Source organism: Alternaria triticimaculans, assembly GCF_023758025.1.
Source record: "Alternaria triticimaculans strain BMP 0046 chromosome Unknown scaffold_12, whole genome shotgun sequence".
Lineage (NCBI taxonomy): Eukaryota > Fungi > Ascomycota > Dothideomycetes > Pleosporales > Pleosporaceae > Alternaria > Alternaria triticimaculans.
The window spans coordinates 5,315-28,787 of record NW_026055969.1 but is presented as its reverse complement, the minus strand read 5'-3'; the positions used below and the strand labels follow the sequence as shown (position 1 = coordinate 28,787).

Genomic DNA, 23,473 nt, shown 5'->3' with positions numbered 1-23,473 from the left:
GCAGCACGCTACGCTAGCACTATCGATCCCACAATTGATGGACAGACTTTTTGTGTTCGTCGTTTCTCCAGAGCGCACTTCCAATTCAAATACTCGGCGACTGTTCGAGCCGTTGCGACGGCGCATTTTCGCAGCCTTTGCTAGAGTTTCGTTGTGTCATGATATTGGAAGATGCCGGGGGCTTATGCCGAGGCTCTTGGACAAAGCTTAGCCGCCTTACCTCATGCACAAGGCCATCATCCCGTTTCCTCCGCGGCCTTTGACGATCTTGAATTTCAAAGCACGCCCCGGTAAATTGCTTCTACACCAACAGGACGCCGTGTGCCTGTTTGCAGTGCAATGCCAACTGAGGCATCATCCAACAACCGCGCAAAGGCCAAAGGAAGAGCTGCGTTCATATATCGTGTCACCATATCGCACCCGCGATATCCGGCATCCCAGTCCAACGGGCAGAATGCACCTGGGAGGCTCGCGTACATGTCAGAACGCCCGACCTCGCGTTTTAACTACTCCGAGCAAATTGAGCGTTGGCGCACTGACTGGAGCTCCACTCCCACACACGTTTCTCGCAGGGGGCCCTCCTCAAGGGTAAACATGCAGTCAGACCGCTAACATGCAGAGATCGATAGCGGTCTGTGTGTTATACGAAGTTTCGAAATCCCAGGCTCCTTCTGCCGTGTTCGCGATCAAAACACTCGAAGGAAGCTGATGTGTCATGGTCACAAGCGACGATGATGTAATGCTTGGGACTTGGTCGGCGATCTGTACTTGGGAATTCGAGCAGCGCATCTTATTTCTCCGCGTCATCGCGGCAGCTGAGCCCGCCTGAGCAAGACAGAATACTGCTGGATCGGTTGGCGCACCACCTGCCATCCTCATTGTCGGTGTCCATCCGGCCTCGCTAAGGCAGCTTTGGCGCCGATCACACGGCGCATGGTGGCTTGGGGTCGACTGATTGTCGTTCGTCCGTCCACCGTGCCCTCAGTTGATTGATTCGCAGTGGAGACGCATGCTGTCCTTTTACCCGGCATGGAGAGGCGTCTATGGGGAACTGCCATGAGTGGTCCGCTTTAGCACCTGTTTGGAATTCTAATTACCTAGCCTTAGTCGCGGGACTAGCACCAGTATGGGACGACGGCTCATGGCACACGTAGATGGACCATGCTTCCCCTGCGAGGTCTGATCTGTTCTGGACATATATCAGTCTCTCCGCTCCCCCAGAATCGGCTTGACTTCTCCTTCCCCAGACTCTCCCCCGTTGAACCCGTCTTGAGTTAGTCCGGACCGGAACACGTCAAGCACCTGTCAATCATAGCAGACATCATGGCGACCGCTCGTGAGCACAACGACACCATGGTATGTTTCTCGAATGCGCCAAACATATGTACCAAATCTAACCGTCTTGATAGCGTGGCCCGAGTTTCGAGAAGAACACCAACGGCACCAGCGCGACCGATCACGCGGCAGTCAACGGTGCAGGAATGCCCAAGCAAAGGGTACCATACGACTATGGCGGCAACCCTCTCGCCCACGTTGCTACCAACGACCCAGATCTCCGTCTCGCAGCTTTTGGTGGTGAATTCCAGCCTGGTCTATACAGGCCGCCGAACCGCAAGTTCGCCAACCCAGCCCCTCTGGGTCTGTCGGCTTTCGCCCTCACCACCTTTGTTCTGTCTTTGATCAACGTCAAGACCCGAGGCATTGGCCACCCAAACATTGTCGTGGCTGCTGCGTACGGTTATGGAGGTCTCGTGCAGCTGTTGGCTGGCATGTGGTATGTATTATCAGTCAATTTGTCCATGCACGTCCTAACAGAAGACTAGGGAAATGGCTGTGGGAAACACATTTGGTGCGACCGCTCTTTCATCCTACGGAGGTTTCTGGATCTCCTTCGCCATCATCCTTACACCAGGTGGATTCGCGATTGAGGAGACGCTCCTGGAATCGGGCGACTTCTACAACTCTTTCGGTCTCTTCCTCATGGGCTGGTTCATCTTTACCTTCCTCTTGTTGATCTGCACCCTCCGATCCACCATAGCCTTCTTCTCGCTCTTCTTCACGCTGGACATGGCTTTCCTCCTTCTTGGCATCGGCTACCTCAACGCTGATGCTGCGGGCCCACAAAGTGACTGCATCGTCGCTGGTGGTGCTTTTGGTCTCATGGCTGCTTTCATCGCCTGGTACAACGCCCTGGCTGGTATTGCGGACAGCTCAAACAGGTTAGTACTCAATGCCGTTATTATCATCCCAATCCGTACTAATCTTCTACAGCTTTTTCGTCATTCCCGTTGCTCACTTCCCCTGGTCTGAGAAGGGCCGCGAGCGTCGCAACAAGGTCGACAACTCGGCTGCCCGTGCCGATGCTGGCCACACCGCATAAGGCAGTGCATAGAATGCACTATCATACCCACGAGTCGATGTTTGATGCATGGGGATAACACGGGATACGTTATCATGGATCAGCATTGAATGCGCCGAAGTTGATGACCACCGCATGGGATCAGATACGCGTAAATCACGTGTATCGCCCGTGACGAACATGTATTCTTTTTAATACCATTTCGAATACCCATTCTTGAATAGCTTGAATGCAATGTCGCGATGCGATGCATTGCCGTCTAAGCCATACTTGCGTCTCCACTTTCCCAATCATTCTTCCTCGTACCCCAATTCCCTCCAACATGACAACCTGCACTCTTCGCACAGCCGGAGTCTACCTCACAATCATCTCCCGCATTGCAGATCTTCCAATAAACCTAGTTGCCTTGAGCCATCGGTCGATTCCTCCGCTGCAGGCGCCAACGGCTTGCTACTAGGAGGCATGGCACACGTCACGGCATGGCAGTTGTGGCTTGCCTTGGCGTGGCGTGAGGCCACGATGTACAAGCATTTTCCACCCCAAGTCTCCTTTCTGGGCTGAGGTCAGAGGCGCTGTGGGATTCCTCTGACGCTGTCACGCCAATCTAGAGAAAAACTGAACAAGTCTAGAGCCTACATCATCGTTAGGGCAACTACTTTGCAAGTTTTCATGTTAATGTAGGCTGCAGACCTGTTTAGTTTTTCCTTTGTATGAGGTGCTGTGCTCATGCAAGTTACGATGATTGCTTCCGTGTGGGCGGGGAAAGGGTGTATGCATACCCGGGGAATGGACCGTTTACAGTATGACGGGTGTGGCTTTGCCATCTTGGCGTTGTTGTGCTCATCTTGCGGAGTATAGTGATCAAGGTGAGGGGTTTCTAAGGCTGTAAAAGTCGTCTAATCTATGGATCATGGCCCTGTTCTTGTCGAAACAATGTTTGTCTATGATTGGAGATGTTACACTATTACTATCTACACATTACTAGACACTTCCACTGGGCACCTGTATAGCACCATTCTCCTTGGTCCCCTCCAATGCTTCGCCCCAGATTTGCTTGACAAGCTGCTTCTTGTTGATCTTGCCCATTGCGTTCCTTGGGATAGTATCCACGACCTTCATCTCTTGAGGGATCTTGTAGTTTGCGAGCATCTCCTTGAGCGCCCTCCTCATGTCCAGCGCAGACCATGCTTTGCCTCCCTTGCCTGCTGTCTTGCCCTGTTCGGAGAGTACCACTACGGCAGCGACCTTTTGACCCCAGGCTTCTGATGGTAGACCGACCACGGCAACTTCGTCGACTTGAGGCAGTGAAAGCATCTCGCGTTCGATCTCGAGGGCAGAAACCTTCTCGCCACCGGTTTTTATGATATCGGCTGATTTGCGCCCGTGGATGAAGTAGAGAGGTCCCTTGGCCCATGCCTGGTCGCTCTCGCCTGCTCCCTTGACATTCCTTCGAACAGCGACATCGCCTGTCTTGAACCATTTCCCTTGTCCATCCGCGTCTTCTGTAAACTCTTTAGAGGTGGCTTCGGGGTTCTTCCAGTATTCTCTAAAGATTGTAGGACCGCGCAGTTGGATCTCGCCCTGGCGTTCGCGCTGTGTCTCCGCATGGATTTCTTTGCCCTCTTCTATGATTTCTCCGGTCTCGATGTCTGCTAAACGCGCCTGTACTGATGGAAGCGGCCAGCCTACCGAGCCATCTACGCGATCTGCAAAATTCAATCCGCAGGAAAGCGCCATACCCACCTCAGTCATGCCATATCGCTCGAGCAGCACGTTGCCCCCGGTGAGCTCCGTCCACGCTGACTTGACTGGTGTAGGAAGGGCAGCGGACCCTGAGATGTTGAGGCGCATGTTCGATGGGTGAAGCGCGGTCTTGGTCGCGGCTTGAAGTTCGGACGAAAGGGTAGGATGCGACGCGAGTAGGCGCGTGTATATGGTTGGGACGACGGTAAGGAAGGTAATGGGCTTCTTGGCTGGATCGGGGCTCGGTAGGAAGGGAGCTGCCAGGCGATCCCATACAGCGGCAGCATTGAATGGGAACTGGAACTCGATGGTGCTGCCGGCGAAGAGAGGCGTAAGCAATGCGTTGACGGTGCCGTGGATGTGGTGTAAAGGAAGCACATGTAATAGCACATCGTCTTTACTGTAGTTCCACGCCTCCAGCAGCGATCGCGACTGTGCCGTTAGCACGTCTTGAGGCAACAAAACACCCTTGGGTCGGTTTGTAGTGCCCGATGTATACAGCATCATGCCTCCCTTGTCGCTGGTGGGCTCCTCCAGCGTGACGTAGTCGTCCGTCTTGCCCATCATAATCTTGTCCTGTTTGTAGTTGATGGGCTGCGTCTCCATTCCCTCCTTCAGCACATCGTCGGCTTGACTCTGGAACTTCTCCGAGGAGAGAAGCATCAGAGACTCGCTCTGGTCGATGATGTATCGGAGCTCGTGTGCCGGGAAGGTCGGCGATAGCGGTACGGCGATTGCATGTGCGGCGAGGATGGACAAGAGGGTCACTATGTATGCGTCAGATTCTGCTGCCTTTGCTGTTGTACACGAGGCGTAGAGGAACGCGCACCTACATAGTCGTATCCATTTTCTACCAGAAAGGATATCCGTTGGCCCTCTGCGCTCTGTCCGCCGCAGTTCCGTTGCAGCTTGTCCTTTGCAGCAGCGACATCGTTTACAAGCTCGCCGTACGTAAAGGACCGCCCGGAAAGAGAGTGGACGACGGCCGTGCTTTGCGCATCATGCTTCTTGATGGCTTCGAAGACGGGGAGGCGGGGCAGCGTGGATGCCATTCTCACGGTATAGAAGGGCGAATGGCTGTTGTATGCCGACAGAGATATTTTGTGTCGTGTCAGGGTGCGAGCGAAAAGATTACGCGCCCACATGGCGGCAGGGAGATGTCCCGGATCAGCGCAATTGATGCAGGTTTCGAGGCTTCGGAGTACGGCAGATCGGTGCGAGATATGCTGTGTTTAGAGCCGCGTCGGAGCGGTCCTGTTACCGCAGTCTCCAGACAGGAGTGCAAGAGTTGCCATCCAGATTATCGTGCAGTATGATCAAGACGCTATTTTACATGTCACAATCATCTTTCAAAGGGTGCTCTGACACTCCAATGGCCTCAATGGCTCGTCTGACTGCGCTTCAAACTTTCGGAACCATGACGCGACGCCTTCCGATTTCGTCTTGGCGCTTGCCTCGGCACGAATTCTAGGGCCGACGCAACCCAATACTTCCACCACTGCGATCCAGTATTCCCATTGGTCCTACTTGACACCCTACCTGACTAGGAAGCATTGTGGTGAATGTTCCTTCCAAATATCGCGCTCGCTGGAAAGCGTTTCATGTCAGCCATGGCTCAGTCCATGACACCAATGGAAGATGCTCTGAGGACGAAGGTAGTTATGCACTTTGGTTGACATACCTCAACTACGTATCCAGCATCGCATCTAAAGTTTCCGTAGATCACAGAAGCCTTGAAGCCGACCTCACTCGAGATCTTCAACGATTCGAATAAGCATGCCCACCACAAAGCTATGCAAGGAGTCACCAGCAGAGAGACACACTTCCGGTATTCATCGACCTGCAATCTTCTCAACTACGTGACTTGTGTTCCTGACGCTCGCAGTGTTTTCATCACATCGCCAGCCTTCCAAGGCAAGATGCAGCTCGCACGGCATCGCATGATCAACTCCTTGATGAAGGACGAGTTAGCACAAGAAGGCGGTATACACGCGCTGCAACTCATCACTCGAACGCCTGAAGAGGACGAAGCCCGGAAACAGAAGGAAGCCACCCAGGGATAAGTGCGGATGATGACCGATACCCACGAAGAACGACTATGGAACTGTTTGGCAATGGGCGTCCGATAAAGCTCTGCTAGTGGATGGTATACATATGGGACTTTGTGCTTAGTAGCCATCGCAGATTGAAGGAAGGGTAAATTCAGAACAGTTGTGTAGTCTAATCTAATATCCCCAACGCCTTGAAAGCCTCTAGTATATAGTCACTTTCCTCCTATAGGCGCTTCATAAAGTGACCATAACGTAAAGCTTAGCAATCCAACGCCATGTCTTAGCATCTCGCAGAAACCGGAACGCAGATACGAGATCGCCGACGAGATGGAGTTGGCACCCCCGATCTAGCCCCCGTCTTTCCGCATTACAGTCACCAGTCCATAAAGCTAGCCTTCTGTTGAAGAAGAAACGGCTGAGTTCAGTGACAGGAAGATTCCCATAAGCTACCACACGCTCGACTAGCCATCGAAGTCAATACATTCTATTCGAAACAAGCAAAGGTGTTACGAAGTGGTGGCGGTGATCGTCAGCACGAAACGGTCAATACGGGCTTCCACATTATTCCGGGACCCTGCCAACCCTTGAACCTTGGCCCTGTACAAGTGCAGGCAAATGGACTAACGCAATCTAACAATCAGAATCTAGGCCTTTTCTACGCTCCTCACCAACACAGCAGGCATACCGCCATCCAAAAACGCAAAGCATGTGTACCAAGGGCGATGGTGAGGCAATCAAGCAATGCGTGGCATGTCGTTGGCCTGCAGGGTTGAGCATATTACACAGCACCTAGTCAAGCTTCTTTACATGCAAGTGAAGACTACCTAGATAGAAAAGGTAATAAAGCTTAGTAAAGATGGGGTGATGATGGATACAGCTAGAGTGTTGTCGACCTGGGCAGTTATCGGTCAGCGTGCGAATTGAGCCAGACACCGCGATGTCGCTAGAGAAACACCCCAAACTCACAGTGCGATCATCCCATCAACCATTGGTACGTGTCGCTGAGAAACCCAGAGGAAGTAGGTGTAACTGAAGCAAATGAAGGTGTATGTTCTTCTCACGCAGAACAGTGTACGGTAATCAGCACCTTTCTAATCTTCCATTGCGCTTGAGACATATACTTCTACAGGAGCGTCTACATTTCGGCCTACATAGAACACTATGACGGGGTATAGATAGCAGAGTAACATGAAAACCTCGTGATCCGTCCCTTGGGCCTAAGTTCCTTCCAATGCGAAACCCAAACAAGATTGCGAAGCTGTTGGCGAACAAACTTTTGTGGGGAGAGTAATTTGTGCTGCGAGAAGTACATCATCTTGGGCAACCTTCTATTCCGATTGAAGTCTCGTCCATCTTCCCACTGGACTCCAGTATCTGCCTTGCTGCTTCCTGGATAGAGAGGCTTTCGCACCGCATAGTTTGCACCGCCGCTTCGAGTGCCTGGGTTCTCGCGCGAAGACGACTGATCTCAGCACGGAGGACGATAATAGTCTCTCTCTGGGAGGAAACCGAACTGTTGGTATTGTGTGTAAAGTCGACGGGCGATGGATCTGGAGTGATGCCAGGTTGTTGTTCCGTGTCTGATACCGACACCGACGTCTCAGTTCCAGCTACCATAGCTTCTTCCAGTAAACGTATGCGTTGCTCGAGCCCGGCTTTCTCAGCTTCCCATGCCCTCTTTTCTTCAGTGCTTTGTGCCTGGAGCCGGTTGGCCATGTCCATGATTTGCATATATTGTGCGCCATTAGCGATGAGCTGCTGCCGAGCCTCATCCCTACTCTGCTGTAGCTCTCCCATTTGACCTTCCATTGTCGAAACTTGTGCTGACAGCCTGTCCTTCTCATCCATGAGATGGATGACCTCTCCGTCGTTGATTTCGAGCTTTCTTTCGAGCGTGGCGCATGTCGTCTTTTGTCTTTCGAGGCTCTGGAGCAGAGTACCGTATTCGCGCTGTAGGGTACGCAATTCCGAAGTTTTGAGGCTGATTTGCTGTTGGAGGTCGTGTAAGCTCGGACTTGGTCCTAATGTTTGCGACATCGCTGGTGGTGATATTGAAGGCAGGCTTTGGGAGATGTGGAAGTTGAAGGAAGAAGGTGAAGGTAGGATTATCGAGTGCGGACGTTGTTGAGCCCGTATTGGGGCGTTCATCGAGTCGAAAGCTGGCGTGATATCCGGTGAAGGGTTACCTGCGAATGATGCGGATTTGGGACGACTGAAGCTGCCAGAAACACCGGGATTTGACTCCTGTCTCTGTGTAGGCGTCCGATCCTCGCCGTCATCGGAGTAATCTTGAGCTCTTCTCATCTTGGAAGTTTTGAGAAATGGCGACGAGGACCGCGGGCGACGCGACGAGCCTTGCTTCATGTGCCCTTGTAACCAGAAATCATGCTCATGCTGCGAACGAAGCACCCATTACAATAGCTCTTCACTGCTGGCAATATTGTGTACAGGCGGCTATTTCAGCGTATGAGAGTTGTTCCCAAGCATGGTAAGGCCAGGTGCTAATCGAGCGGCAATAGGGGAAGTTAGAGCAACTCACTGAATTGACTAGATCGTGCTTTGTACGCGTCAACCTTCTGTCTCTATTGGTCAAAACTTCCAAGCCCGTGGCAATTTTGCGCATTGATACATGCAAGCTGCAGAATACTTGGCCCTGGCAGCTCGGCAAGCATAAGTAACTATCCCTACTGCGTGCGCTTGCTCAGGCCCATGACCCGGATGGATGACCAAGCTGATTTGCAGGAGACAGGCCCAGCCAGTACTACGGTAACATATTGGCGGATCTTGTGTAATAGAGTCAGCTATGGTAGCCTTTTTGGAAGGTGCAAATTGGCACACCAATAAGATGAAAGCCTCATGCGCCGGCTACATGTCGGTCAACACGCTCCCGCTTAACGCGCTGGTATACACATACATGGCCAGGCTTCCACATCTGCACCACATGATAGAGCTACCGTATGATATACACACTGATAGATATGAAAGAGAAACGGAGACCTGAAACTTTGTAGGTACGTAGAGTTATGCTACTGTATTCAACGACGGCAGCTGTAGAATCCGAAACTTTGGGCCCTACTGAGATGATTTGGAATGAATTGGGGCACAGTAGAAACGTTTGTTGATCCGGGATGTAACCGCCGTGAGTATAGTAGCCGGCTCGTGGCGGGAACGAGAATAATGACGCTGATTGATGGAGGCTGTGACAGTCGGGCCGGGGCGCTTGGACCGCACTTCAAAGATGTTGGTATCTTCCTGTCGTCGTTCCATGTCCGTACGACACTGCACAGGTGGGACTTAAACCTAGAAACCGGACACAGAAGTTGGCCTCCGCCATCAGAACAGGCATAATGCCTTAGGAACAGTGTCGATATAAGATCTTTCGAAATATATGTTCAACCGTAAGATAGTCGATATCATGGCATGCAAGAGCTGAAGTGTAAGAGTGCCATCGGTGCCGCGTGTGAGTGCCGTGCAGTCGGAGTCTTGCTTAAAGGTCGGAGCTCGTGTTCGGTGGCATGGCTCCTAATATGGGAATATTCAGACAACCAGGCGTAATGCATCCGGTGGGTCATTCATAGGGGCCGCCGTTACAGAGAGGCCGAAGGCCGGCATTGTAGTATGCAAATACGTGCGTATCGCTCCCTCGGTGGTACCAGAGTCAGTCAGCGCCATTGCTGCACCGAAGCATACCTGCGCTCAGTAGCCTGGACAATCGAGAGCCAAGTCGTAGGCCAAGATGCCCGTGAAAGAGCTATTGTCAACGCCATAGGCACGAGAGGCGCGATTCGATGCAGTACTGTGAGGAGACCTCACTGGGGTCGACATGCCGGTTCGCGCGAACAAAGTATCAGGGAATCTCGACGACGTGCTTGCCGGATGCATCCATAGCCAACGATAGGAGGAGCTTGTGGAAGGATGACGGCTGAGTAAGACGGAAAGATCGTTATCGGTAATGATGAGCGGGAAATCATCCGAAACTAGCGTCGTCAGTCAGCACGGGATCTTTGAAGCTCTCTGTTACGACATCTGCCGAATCTAGACTGAAGACATGACTTGTGGCCTGACCGGCATGCGCTTGCGGTAACACGAAACACCGTATTGAGATGCAAGTAATAGAATTGGGGCAAGGTGATCGCAACCTTCCCGAATGCGGAACTCGTCGCACATGTGCTACAAGCGCCCTGGAAGGAACGCTTCTGTATTACCACGATATTTTCCTAATCTCTTCCCATCCTGTTACCACCAACACCGTACCTCTGAGTCTTTGCATCAGCTTTCGCGTTTTCACATGCGCCAAGCTGCACTCTGCCCGTCAGTATCCACAAACTGTGTCCCGACATCCCGGGCAATCAGTCGAAGACGATCCTCAACCCAGTCTTTCTCGCGTGACACCACTTCAGTCTCAATCTTCTGCATCGTCTGCAACTCATCCAAGATGCCGTGTAGAATGGCTTTACATGCTTCGACTATACATGCAATGCTTGATCCGGGTGTTGGCAAAGCCAGCCTGTCCAGGTCGCGTGCAAATGCTGTTAACTTCCTGATCAACGCAGCATTTTCGGCCTTCCATGAATCCCCAAGGCCTTCAATTGTCCCAAGAGCCGCCTTGGCTCCATGCGGACCTTGGCGGGCGGACCGAATTTCCTGGACCCAGGACGACCAATGCTCAAACTCTTTCACCAGACGCTGTAGTCGACCACCCGATTCGACCAGCGACGGCAGTTCGTGGAGGGGCTCCGAAAGGACCTGGATGTACTCAACCAGGCCCGCAGATGAGCCGCTAGCACTCCATTCCAGCAGGGACTGCAAGTTCTTCTGTTCTTGTGCTGTACGTTCGCTGTCTAACATGACTTGGTAAAGGCTAGCAACCTCTTCGAACTTCGTGCGCATCTTACGCTTCGCACTGATTTCCCAGCATCTATATGTCTCCGCCGACGATTGATGCAGAAGATGAAGTTGAAGCAGTTCAGATTGCAAGCTGATCGCCTCTGGAGAAAGCGACTGCAACACTGTTTGAGGTGCAGGGTTGATGAATGTGGCAGTGGGAGCTTTCCCAACCTTACGTGGTGTGAAGTGCTGTTGAAGCGTGCTGAAAGCTGGTCGGTTAGCCTTCTTCGGCTCTTCTGACACGACGTCTTTACGTTTTGACTGAGTGCCAACGGGCTCTTCGGCCCTGCGCACCGTACCAGTGCTCGGCAGGCCACTGGATGCTTCTGGCCTGGCTTTCGTACTAGCAGAGCGGCTGAGCCCTGCATTCCGTAGCGACGTCCGCGTTGGACCAGATAAGGTATCGCCAGATGTGTTGTTAGTCCTCGAGGTACGCGTTGGTGCCAATAGTAGAGACTTTGGTCGCTCGGAGATCGTGTTCGATCTAGCAACATCACGTCTAGGGGCTGATATGGTACTGGTCGACTGGGTCCTGGCATGACCAGGAGGGCCTGATGCCTGAGCTGAGTGCGACGTAGCACCTGGCTTCCGTAAAGACTGCGATCGGGCAAGCCCTCGTACTTGCGGCTCTGCAGGCTTGCTGGCTGAAGCTGGAGGCAGCATCGTCCGGGGAGCACTTGTCTTTTCAGCACTTTCCGTGCGCTGAGATGATGGGGTGCCCGTCTGATATGTGGATTTTGGTCGAAGTCGCCCTGGTACTGGACCCGGAACCTGAACGCATTGCGTTGGTGACGCTGTGTCTGGCTGATCTTGCGTCCCGTTCAAGTCATCCCCCGCATCTTCCGATCCAGCGTCTCTGTCAGATACTTCAGGTAATATACTTGACCGGGTATTGTATCTATGCTGGCCGGGCTGGGGACTAGATAGGAAGAAGATTAGTCTTAGCCAGATCCCTCACACGCTCAGGTATCACCCACAGTAAGCTGCGACGATTCTCCGAATCGCCCTGAATTGACGGTAATCTACTAGAGGCAGGGCGCGCAATGCCACTTGTGCCATGTCTTGTTGTTTTCTTGTCGTCACCGGTCGGCGCGACTGGTGCAGCGTTCTGGAACCTGTTAGGTATTGTCTACTACGGGACGGCGCATGGCTTACCCGAGCCCGTGGGGGCGCATGGCCGATTCTGCCTATCTGTGAGCGCGGCTTGGAGTTCATCTTCGATACAGGTCGCGGCGCTATCGTGAACGTGTTGATAGCTCGGTCTGATGTTGCCGGTTATGCACAAACACACGAAACATCGGTTGTTGACATCCAATGAGCGCGGGCCACAGCGCTAGCACCACATATGGCTAGAACCCTAGCTATGGCAAGAGCATGTCCAGTAGCAAAGAATGGAAAGGGAATATCGTCAGAGTTCGTTATCTATTGTATCTAAGCCGAGTGAGCGACCAATGCATACTTCGTGAAATGGCGCGTACGTCCATCCCTACGAAAGCACAGCTATTCCGTTTCCTGTTCTCACAGGCTACCACGGCGCGCTGGGAAAGAAACACCCTCGATAGCAGCGTAGTCAACAAACCAGCTAACGCGGTCTCCGCCCTTGTGGTTCACCAAACCACAAGGCAGCTGCTGACCCTCGTCCGAATCGAAGATTTGGCGCATGATGTCCTTCTTTCCTCCGCCAGTCGCGACGAAGGCGATCTTGAGTCCATGTTGTGCGACGGGAAGGGAGATGGTGATGCGCTTCGGGGGAGGCTTGGGAGAGTCGGAGATGGAGAGTACCCATGCCTCGGTTTCGCGCAATAGCTCAGAGCCGGGGAACAAACTGCAGGTGTGTCCGTCCGGTCCACAGCCAAGCAGAAGCAGGTCGAAGAGTGGCAACTTTACGCTGTCGCGTGCTGCAAACACACTGACGAGCGTCTTCTCGTACTGGTCGGCCAGTTCTTGTACGTCATCGAGGTACTTGACGTCGATGGGGTAGACCTTGGGTGTGCCCAACTCAGACGGTATCTTGTCGAGAAGCTCCTCCTTGACGAGTCGATGGTTGCTGTCTTCGTGATCGAGAGGCACCGCGCGCTCGTCGGCATAGAATATTTCCCACTTGTCGAATTGCACCTTTCCTTCGCCATTGGTCTCCTTGAGAAGCGCTTGCGCAAGCGTCTTGGGCAGGGAGCCGCCAGACACGGCGACGCGGAAAACTTGGTGGCGCTCGAGCGCAGCGTTTTGGGCGTCGAGCACGTAGGTGCGCAGGCTCGGGGCGAGCTCAGCAGCGCTCTGGAAAGCGTATAGGTTCGGAGGCTTGCCCATGGTGTTGATGTGTGTGTTGGGTTGGTGAGTTGAAGTTTGTCGGCGCGCGATGGAGGGGTTCGGACAGGTGGGGCACCTAGCTATGTGCCGTTGTTTCGTTCGACGGCGGCGGGCCGGTGACGATTGCCACGATAGTGACGTGGGCAGCGTTTGGGCAACGGTACGACGATCGTGAAAAAAAGATAGTAGAACAAGGCGAAAAAATGGCGGCAACGGCTGCCTATGGTGTCACCTCATGGACGATCGGGCCTCGATACCGACGTGCATTTTGAGCCAATCGTGCAGCTATCATTTCGCTCGGCCTGGGTCATTTTGCGTCGTGATTGAAAGGCAGACAACAGGACATGGTAGCATAGGGAATTTGACTAGAAGAAGGAACAATATCCACAAGAGTTATGTATTCTCGCAACCTGCACATGACCGTCGCCGTCGGACTGACCAATGACGCGCCGTCTGGACCATCATGAAAACATCACAAGCTAGCCCGCATTGGGCTCTATCACGTGCATGTGTCCCTTGCAGCGCTGGATCAGTTCCAAGATTACCCCACGATGTTGACGATGTATCTACCCCCCATCTAAACTAGTTGAGGATGCAAGATCGAATGCTCTAGAATTGGTTATCAGGTCCCTCTTTCTTACGCTCTAGACTCGCGGCTGGTTCAGGCTGGAAGGACCTATGGATTAGAGACACTGGATTTCTTGACATGTGTCTAGGTACATTCCTGAAGACCTCCACAAGATCTCGTATCAAGATACTAGTGTGTACCCACACGCTTCTTCTTAGGCATGGTGCACACAAAACCGAGCTTGCTTGCATGAAGACTATTTTCCAGTATCAACATGTCCGAAGCCACCACAAGGTGCTGGCGCTGCACCCGATTCCTCGTATGAATATGGTTCGGTATCAAACGTGGGCGATACGTACTGAGCCGGTTCAGAGTACTAGGTCCTATTCGAAGTCGCAGCGCAACCACTGGTGATGAGCGGAACCACGGCCACATGTAACTTGCTCAAACCTGTAGATCGCCCACAATTTTGTATTCAGAGAAGCTTGATATGTGCGTCTTCAAGGGGCAATCAGCATTTGTCACAGTAGAGCAGAACAAGGCAAGCCGAGTTGGGAGTCTAGACGCTGTCGTGCACCGCCGCGCGAACAGGACTCGAAAGGTCATATTGCTTTGTTTGCCAGGCTTTGTGCATGCCATCTCTTCACTGGAGGTGTTGAACTGCACTCGTTCCAGGCGTGGCCCTGCTTGATTTGGTACACGTCGCGAACTCCGTTGGGTTTCGAGCCGTACTATGGTGACTGGAAGCTCCGGAAGGATCCTCAGCTGACTATGTTGACGGCCGAGCTCCGGGTCGTATAACTGGCTGTTGGGACCATGCAGAGCCACGGTACTGCAGGGCTAGACAAAGCTCAGAGAGACCACGTTGCTTTTGGAGGATCAGGCTTCACCAAGTTTGGCAGTCTCGATCTTGCAAAAGAAACGACTTCATTTGCCCCTCCACCTCTTTGGTCTGCGATCGAAGTGGCGACTATCCAGTCATGGGGTGCAACGAGGCCTAGACGTCGATTGCTCGGGCGCCGTTCAGCTAGGGCCAAAGGGTCTAGACCGTTACCCACCAGGACTTTGTCTGCAACAGGGCAATGCAGGGCTGGTACCTCTGTGGAATGTAGTGGAATAATCCGCGCAGCTGTTTTGTCTACCAGGGGCTATTGTTACCTGGGTCGATGATCGTGCCACAAGTGCTGTATGCAGGTGCACATTTGCATTCTGGGGTGGTGGAAGTTTCCGAGTGCAACGTAAGCGCTTGTGGACGGAGCCAACGGCGCAGCAGCGTGATTGTAGGGTGTTGAAACAGAGGGCGTATATGCCTGGCGACTATTCATCTGTCGAGCATGTTATTCGTGTGAAGATTGGCAGCTGTGGAGGTCGTGGCAGGGAGGAAGTGGTATAGGCGAGACAGGTATAGTAGAGTTTGCAACAGCAACGTTTCAGTGTCGGCGACGCAGGGCTCTGAGAGCATGTATTAGGTTGCGTGGTTCCCCCAGGCCCAAGGAGGGTTCATGGCCATGATCTAGACCGCCAGCCAACGGTACGGCCCGCTTTGACATCGACGATGGACAGCAACAGGCTGCGAGGGTTGCGGTCGCAATGTCCGCAGTCAAGAGCTACTTTCGACGGGTTATTGGCGAAACTGCCGCATTGGGGTGGTTGTAGATGAGGAGATGGGGCTGGCGTGGTGATGGTACCTCGATGCTCGATGGGCGGTAGAGGACGGGTGGTTTCGGCACCCGGAGCGGACAGCGAACTGCGGACTGCGGAGGAACCGGAGGCTCTGACGCGGTGGTATGTGTATGTACAGCTCAGCAGCACAGCCTCAGGTAGGCACCAACACAGTCAGCACCGGCGCGAGGCCGACGCGACGCGTACTCCTACGCAACGCGAGGGATGCGAGTGACGGTGCGAGTGATCTCATCCAGAGCGGAACAAAAAACCATGTCGCAGCGACGCAGCCGCATCGAGCGATGGCCGTCGTGGGCGATGGAATTGCAGCGTGATCGCGATGCACAAACGTCGCTATGCTGTGGGCGGGCAGGATTGGCCGTGTGCGGGGGGGCTTGAGCAGCCACGATCGAGACCGAGTCGGGCGATCGGCGCGGGCGCGTCTCAGCCTGGTGGTGGCCTAGCAAAGACTTCGGACCCAGCGTCTTGGATGGTTGCCAGACGTGTTCCACAGCCCAGCCACGCGCCAATCAGTCGGCCGCACCGCCCGCCCAGCACGCGGCCTGCGACTGGCCGATCTGCCATCGCTCGATGGCTGTACGAGCATATAGGCGACCGCGATCCCACGTACGCTGTGTGATTCACACCCGCCGTCGTCCTACTCCAGACACATACAAGCCAGACCATGACCGCTGATCACCTCACTCCCGACTCGTTCCCCACTGCTCCCTCCTGCTACTTCAGCATCGTGCCCGCCGTCCACTTCTCCCAGGAAACTCCCTCGCACAGCCCTGTCTCCGACTACCAGCCCTACACCCCCTCAGACCCGACCAACCCGCTGCTGGCCTTCCGCCCGGCACCACCTCTCTACATGACGAGCCCCTCGGATGCCTCGCGCCTACTGCAGTTGCAAACACAAGCTGCCCATCGCCCGGCCCCTGAGCCCATCCAGCAACAGCGCACCTCGAGCACCTCCTCCAGCAGCTCCAACAGCTCCACGTCGAGCATGGGCATGGGTTCGCCGTCCACACTTTCCTGCTGCCGCTGCCGCCGCGAGTGCCTCGCGAACATGTACCAGATCGGCACCAACCGCTACTACTGCAGCCACTGCGCACGGATGACTGGCTACAGCGCGGGCTGAAACCCACCCGAGCCTCCAACACGCTCTACACCCTACCGCCTAGTCAACATCTCGACTACAGGCTACCATCATCGCCTCACCACTACTGCACCCATACACAGACATCCGCTGTCAACCCACGCCACGTGAGCCGTTTTGCTTTCCAGCCCCGGCCGTGGAGCTCTGCACGAGCGAGGAACAGGCACCGCACATTGGCCTCGAGCCAGTCGGTAGCGCACTTTGGCCCTCTCCGGATCTACTCATATCCTGAGGACATTGCGCAGTTATTGGTGTGGTCAGGCACACCACGAGTTGGAAGTCATGGAGCTGGCCTTCACGTTATTACGCTGCAACAGCTGGCCTGCAGGAGCATTTGACCATATGATACCCATTTGTACAATACACCAGTCGCGCACAGCGCCGACCCACAAATTCGATTTTTTCAACCATGACATTTCCCATATTGCATCGTGATGGTTTATTTGCCGCTTCAATATTGCCCGCCCCTAATCCACTTGCAGTGCAGTGCCGTATCGGCCAAGGTCCATCAATACACAGGAAAACGCGATCCGACGATCTTCGGAAAGCACAAAACCCCCGTGTGCACAGAATCCGTTTCCCGCTAGTCCCGCAACTACCATAGCGCGAACTGTCAATCTGAACTTCGCCTGTCGGGCACCAGAAGTGCCTTGTGACTGCTGTCTCGCAAAACCAACATCCGACGCGGATCACGTTAACCACGCCAAACGCAGAGCTTCACGCGTGGTGGCATCACCCAAACAACGTCTCAGGTCAAACATAGCTTGGGGAACGTTTCCCCGGTTACCTCTGTCCTCCGCGGGCACGCATCCCCCCGCTGTCATCCAGTCGTATGGATTACTTACTCGTGCATGGGATTTTACATTTCGACCGCATGCTCAGAGGATCTACTGTACTCCTCTTTTTCCGCGTCAGCGCTATTCTGTTTCAAGTAGGGGAGTCGAAGGGGGCGGGATGACATCGCTCGATGGCGTGCGCCAGGCACGATGCAGGGCACGCTGATCTCGACGGCTTTAATTGTGGGTATCGGCTTGTTGGAAATGCGATACTTGGTCGATGCCACGCCAGACGCGTGATGCGCGTAGAGTTTGCAATAAACCGTGTACAGTGTTTGGCTTTTTCTCAACTGCTCGCCTTGATGGTGCCGTTGCGGATTAATCAGGAAAAGAGAATACATTGGGGGTCACGGAGTCATAGTTTGGGGATCGAAGATGGTGAACGCGCAAGCAAAAGCACCGTTGGAACGCGTGAAACGGATCAAAGGCCGATGTCTACTGTTGGCTGAGATTGCTCTGAGGTTTACTGAACCAACCTTGGAAGGTTCCTGGGCTGTTTGACATGTGCGTGGCTGGGTGATCACTTAGATCCGGTGATAAGGTTCCTTATCCGTATCAGCTTATCGCCAATCGCGAACGCGGAGAGCATCCATCATCATCCGCGCATTTCCCACGACGCGTATCATCATAGTAAACACATCGCATGCTCCACAAAACGCCGTTTCGCTTTGCCAATCCCACTACACTCGCCCAGGGAGTAACCATCTCTTCCCAAGGAACAACCATTAGGTCACATTCCCCGTATTTCCGTCTCCAACGCCACCCCGGCCTTGCTCCTGGTAGCGCCGGCCTTGGCTTGACACAACGCCTGCCACATCGACGATGTCAAGCCCACATCGAAGATCTCCCGTGCACAATGGGCTTTTCAAGCTTTCTCCCGTACACCGTGCACGCTCCTCCTAGGCCCTTGCACCACATTATAGGGAAAAATCGAACACAACGCTAGTAGACGCTAGTAGCGCACAGGCTATAATACTAATCTTTTACTTAATTATAGCTATAATACTTACCTAGAAAGAAATAGTAAGTATAATTATAGTAGCTATAAATAAAATAAAAAGTATAAGTATAGTAAGTATAAGTTAAGTAGCTAGAATATAGTAGATATTTTAAGTTAATTTAAGTTATATTTTAAAGCCTAGTAGCTAAAAAGCTAAAAAAAAAAAAAAAAAGCTAAAAACTATATATAAGATATTAAGTATAAAAGAGTAGTAGTAAGAGCTCTTAATCTAGACTCTCTAGTCTAAGTTAGAATAATCTATCTATATACGCCTACTTAATATAGCTCTTAAGTCTACTAAAGCTATATAGTATCTTAAACGCCTACTACCTTAAGTAGCTATCTAGCTAGTATCTTTATAATATACTTATACTTATATCTATACTTATCTACTATATACCTACTATACATCTATCTTACGTACTACTTTATACACTATATAATTACTTTACACTATATATATTATATTATATTACACGTATATATACTAATATACTAAATATAGCTTTATATTTAGCTACTTTTATAAAAATACTATTACTAGTAATATTATAATACTATTACTATTACTATCTACTACTCTACTATATATATATAAATACTTATACTAATATAATACTTAACTAATATATTATACTATACGCCTTATAGGCGCTTATAAAATACGTAAGTATAGCTCTAACTTATTCTATACTTTTATTACTACTATCTAATTTTTATAAATTTTTTCTATCTTCTTCTTATTTTTCTTAAACTTCTTATTCTTCTTATTCTTTCTAATTAGTATCTAGTCTTTTAGGTCTTCTAGCTTTTTAAGCTACTTATTAATAAACGTATTAGTACTTTCTATATATATACTATTAGCTATAAACTATCTTATACACGTATACGTATATATATATATATATACTTTACGCGCTAAGATCTTTAATAAACTTACTAAATAACTTAATAACGTCTTTATTTAATATTTTACGTAACTACTTTTTATAGTTTACGCTTATATTTTTTTACTTCTTAATAGTCTTAGCGTTTAAATTTATAAAATCTACTATTTATATAAACTAGTATCTTTTTATATATAATTAGTAACTATATATATATATATATATACGCTTATAATACTTACTAGCCTTTTTAAGTAGTTTTATAAGAATCTTCTATATACTTTAGCTTTATATATTTTTTACTTTATTAGAATATATTTAATAATACTTTTCTTAGACTAAATAAAGTTCTTTTAAAGTATGCTTTTTACTACTATACTCTTATAACTATACTCTTAATTAGCTTTTTTTCTCTTAGCTTTTTAGCTACTATAGTTAAATATATAACTTAAATTAATCTAAATCTCTACTATGTTCTAGCTATATAACTTATAATTACTATACTTACGCTTTTTATTCTATTTACAGCTACTTTAATTACGCTTACTACCTTTTCTTAAAGAGTAGTAGTAAAGAAGTATATAGTATATTTATAAGAACTTTAATCTAAAAAAGTATTCTTTATAAAATTTTTTCTAAGAATATTTAAAAGTATTAAATAAGTTTAAATAAGATTAAATAAGTTTAAATAAGATAACGCTTTTTATCTTAAAACTAGTTATAACTAGTAAGTATTCTATAGTATATATATATATATATATATAGTAGCTAATTATATATAAATCTAAAAAGCTACTTAATATAAATTATAAATAAAATAAACTTAAAGTCTCTAAGTATAGAGATAGTTATATATAAGAAAGTAGCTAAAGTTACTAAAAATAATAAAAAAGTAACTAGCGCGTTAAAGCTAAAGCTAAAGTAATAGCTTAGTTTATTTAAATAGTTTTTTAAGAATATAAAAAAGTAAGTAAGTATATAGTAAGTATATAGCTATATAGTATAGACTAATAAAAGATAGATAAGCTAAAAAGTGCTAAAAATATATTTATAAAGAAGTAAAATAATTTACTAAAAGTATTAATTATTTAGATTAGTAAGTAAAAAATAAGTAATACTAAAGTAAAATTTATAAAAGCGCTAAAGATATAAAATAATCTAGAGAAGTATTTTTTTCTTACTTAAGTACTAAGGTATATAGTATAATATATTAGTTAAGTATTATATTAGTATAAGTATTTATATATATATAGTAGAGTAGTAGATAGTAATAGTAATAGTATTATAATATTACTAGTAATAGTATTTCTATAAGAGTAGCTAAATATAAAGCTATATTTAGTATATTAGTATATATATATATAATATAATACGTATAGTATATATAAGTAATTAAGTATTATATAGTATATAAAGTAGTATAATAGTCTTAGGCTTTGCCTAAGCTTAGACTAGAATAAAGAAAGTATAGATAAGATCTAGACTTGCTATATAAACCTCTAGATTCTATATATAGCTTTTTAAGTTCTAAGCTTTATAATATTCTATTAATACTTAGTATATTCTAACTCTAAGGCTAGTCTATAATATTTATAAGGCTTCTTTCTTATATACTATATATAAGTTTAGAGATAGACTAGCTAAGCTTAAAAAATAAAAATAGCTAAAAATATAACTTTATAAGTAATTCTAAACTAACTATAATAACTAATTTAAGACTATGCAAAAGACTACGCCTTATTTTAGATACTCTAGGTCTAGAATAAATACTTTACCTAATACCTTAAGGCCTTAAGTACGTAGTTTAATACTATATCTTTCTCTAGTAATACTTTATAAAAGAGAAACGCTACTTCTACTATAGAAGTGCCTATTATTAGTTTTAGCGCTAGTGTAAATTTTCTATTTTCTTCTTTTTCTCTACTTATATATATAGATAAGCGTAGGCCTTTTTAGATAAAGAAGCGCTTTAGAAGTAATAAAGCGTACTTCTAAGCTTAGAAAGTAATAATTAAGTATAAGCTAGTAATAAACTAAGAGTTTCTAGAAGATAAAAAGTTATAGTTTATATTTATTAACGCTAAACTATTACTTATAGTCTAGTAGTAAGTTACTCTATACTTTAAAATAAGTAAATATAGTACTTAGAATCTACTAGAGTTTCTTAACTACCTATTATTTTACTATAGTAATATCTATAGTAAGAAGTAAGCTTTAGTATATTTAAACTACTTACGCTAAAGAAAGTATTAGTTTTTTATAGAATTTTTTATTATCTTTAGCTAGACTCTAGTATAAGTAAGTAAGCTTTACTAAGCTAATAAGTATAAGCTAGACTAGCTTTATAATACTTTAAATAATTATATAAAAGAAGTTTCTATAAACTAGAGTATATTACGCACTAACTATAACGCTATAGTTCTTATATATAAGGCTATTATAGTTAACTTTAAGATAGTAGAAATAGAGTCTACCTAAAGGTCTTAGCTCTATTACTTTATACTTATAGTGCTTTAGAGGTAAAACTATAATAGTAACATTTATATAGTAAACGTAGAAGTAGTAAGTACTATGTCTAGAGACTTTTATAAAGGTTTAGCTTCTAACTAAAAGAACTAGATTTTTATAAATATATTTAGTAAGTATAAAGTAGTAGGTATCTATATATAGTATAGGCGCGTAGGCTACTATATAAGAGTATACCTAAATGTAGCTATAATATACTTTATTATAATATAATTAGTTAGTTTAGATAAAAAGAAAGTATATTTAGAAAACTAACTACCTCTAAAGAGAGTCTAGCTTAAAGGTAAACTATAGTTATATTAGTAGAGAAGTTACTAATACATAGCTTTAATACTTACTTAGTTAATATTAGCTAGTCTATAAATAAGAGCCTATTTTTAGTATTTTTATTTTTAGAAAGCGCTAAGTAAGTATAGACGTTAGTTAACTTAGAGTATAAATATTTCTATATAATTAATAAAGTAGTTACTAGAAGAGTAAGTACCTAATTTTTTAAATTAACTTTATAGTTACTACGCTAAGTAGTAGATTTCTTATAGAACTTTATTATTTTATAGTTAGCTATAGTAGAGTATAATATTAATAGTTAGCTAACTTACCTTATTATCTATATAGTTCTAAACTTATATTATAATATTATTCTAGATAAGCTATAGATATACTAGAAGAGTATTATTCTTAATGTTCTATAAAGCTTTTTTACTATAAGTTATACTAAAGAGATAGTAGTATATAAGTATAATTAAACTCTAGAGTAGCTAGAGATTATAATAATTAGTATTAAGAAAATAGCTAAAGTAGTAGATTATAAAGCGCGTATTTCTAGGTATAGAAGCGTAGTTCTTATTATAAGTATCTATACTTTTACCTATACTTTATATTAGTTCTACTTTTTATTAGAAGATATTTAACTCTTTATAGAGCCTAAGCTAAGTAAATTACTACCTAAGTTAGCTATGTTTTATAACCTCTTTAATAAGAATAAAGCTAGTAAGCTACTTTTTTACTAGAGCTACTTTAATTATTATATTAACTTATTTATAAACGCGCGTAGCTATAAGTAAAATACGCTATAAAGCTTTTTATATCTAATATTATATAATTAGCTACTAGAGCTATATATATAGCTTATAGATCTACTTAATAAGAGGTAGATCTAGACTAGCTTCTTCTCTACTAAGTTACTAGTTCTTCTAGTAAAGAAGGCCTCTAAAAGTTAGTACCTCTATATTAACTACTATAGTCTTAACAAAATTATAGTTATAAATTACTACTTACTACTCTTAATTAAGAAAACGCTATATATACTTTTAAAAGCTTATTAGTTTACTAAGATTAATATTTATACTATATTCTATAAGCTATATATAGCTAATAGTAATAAAGTAAAAATAGCGTTCTATACTTAATTTAGATTATTTAAGTAGCTTATCTACTCTTTTAGCTTAACTAGTATACTTATATTCTTCTAGTAGTATATTAATAGTA

At 47.0% G+C, this 23,473-nt stretch overlaps 6 protein-coding genes across 6 annotated transcripts; 3 read left to right on the top strand and 3 right to left on the bottom strand.

The window, feature by feature from the left end:
• Nucleotides 1-1,323: 1,323 nt before the first annotated feature.
• Nucleotides 1,324-2,380, top strand: J4E78_007535 (uncharacterized protein; the record flags this gene model as incomplete). The annotated part of the gene is made up of 4 exons (XM_049368141.1): nucleotides 1,324-1,356; nucleotides 1,410-1,774; nucleotides 1,824-2,219; nucleotides 2,272-2,380. 4 exons carry the CDS (start codon nucleotides 1,324-1,326, stop codon nucleotides 2,378-2,380), a joined length of 903 nt encoding a protein of 300 aa, XP_049219795.1.
• A 960-nt stretch (nucleotides 2,381-3,340) lies between these two features.
• J4E78_007534 (uncharacterized protein) lies at nucleotides 3,341-5,154 on the bottom strand (the record flags this gene model as incomplete). Its single annotated transcript, XM_049368140.1, has 2 exons — nucleotides 3,341-4,869; nucleotides 4,932-5,154. 2 exons carry the CDS (start codon nucleotides 5,152-5,154, stop codon nucleotides 3,341-3,343), a joined length of 1,752 nt encoding a protein of 583 aa, XP_049219794.1.
• Nucleotides 5,155-5,712: 558 nt separating this feature from the next.
• Nucleotides 5,713-6,165, top strand: J4E78_007533 (uncharacterized protein; the record flags this gene model as incomplete). Its single annotated transcript, XM_049368139.1, has 3 exons — nucleotides 5,713-5,757; nucleotides 5,824-5,930; nucleotides 5,988-6,165. 3 exons carry the CDS (start codon nucleotides 5,713-5,715, stop codon nucleotides 6,163-6,165), a joined length of 330 nt encoding a protein of 109 aa, XP_049219793.1.
• Nucleotides 6,166-7,464: 1,299 nt separating this feature from the next.
• Nucleotides 7,465-8,457, bottom strand: J4E78_007532 (uncharacterized protein; the record flags this gene model as incomplete). Its single annotated transcript, XM_049368138.1, has 1 exon — nucleotides 7,465-8,457. One exon carries the CDS (start codon nucleotides 8,455-8,457, stop codon nucleotides 7,465-7,467), a length of 993 nt encoding a protein of 330 aa, XP_049219792.1.
• Nucleotides 8,458-12,558: 4,101 nt separating this feature from the next.
• J4E78_007531 (uncharacterized protein) lies at nucleotides 12,559-13,347 on the bottom strand (the record flags this gene model as incomplete). Its single annotated transcript, XM_049368137.1, has 1 exon — nucleotides 12,559-13,347. One exon carries the CDS (start codon nucleotides 13,345-13,347, stop codon nucleotides 12,559-12,561), a length of 789 nt encoding a protein of 262 aa, XP_049219791.1.
• A 2,915-nt stretch (nucleotides 13,348-16,262) lies between these two features.
• Nucleotides 16,263-16,718, top strand: J4E78_007530 (uncharacterized protein; the record flags this gene model as incomplete). Its single annotated transcript, XM_049368136.1, has 1 exon — nucleotides 16,263-16,718. One exon carries the CDS (start codon nucleotides 16,263-16,265, stop codon nucleotides 16,716-16,718), a length of 456 nt encoding a protein of 151 aa, XP_049219790.1.
• Between the last annotated feature and the right edge of the window lie 6,755 nt (nucleotides 16,719-23,473).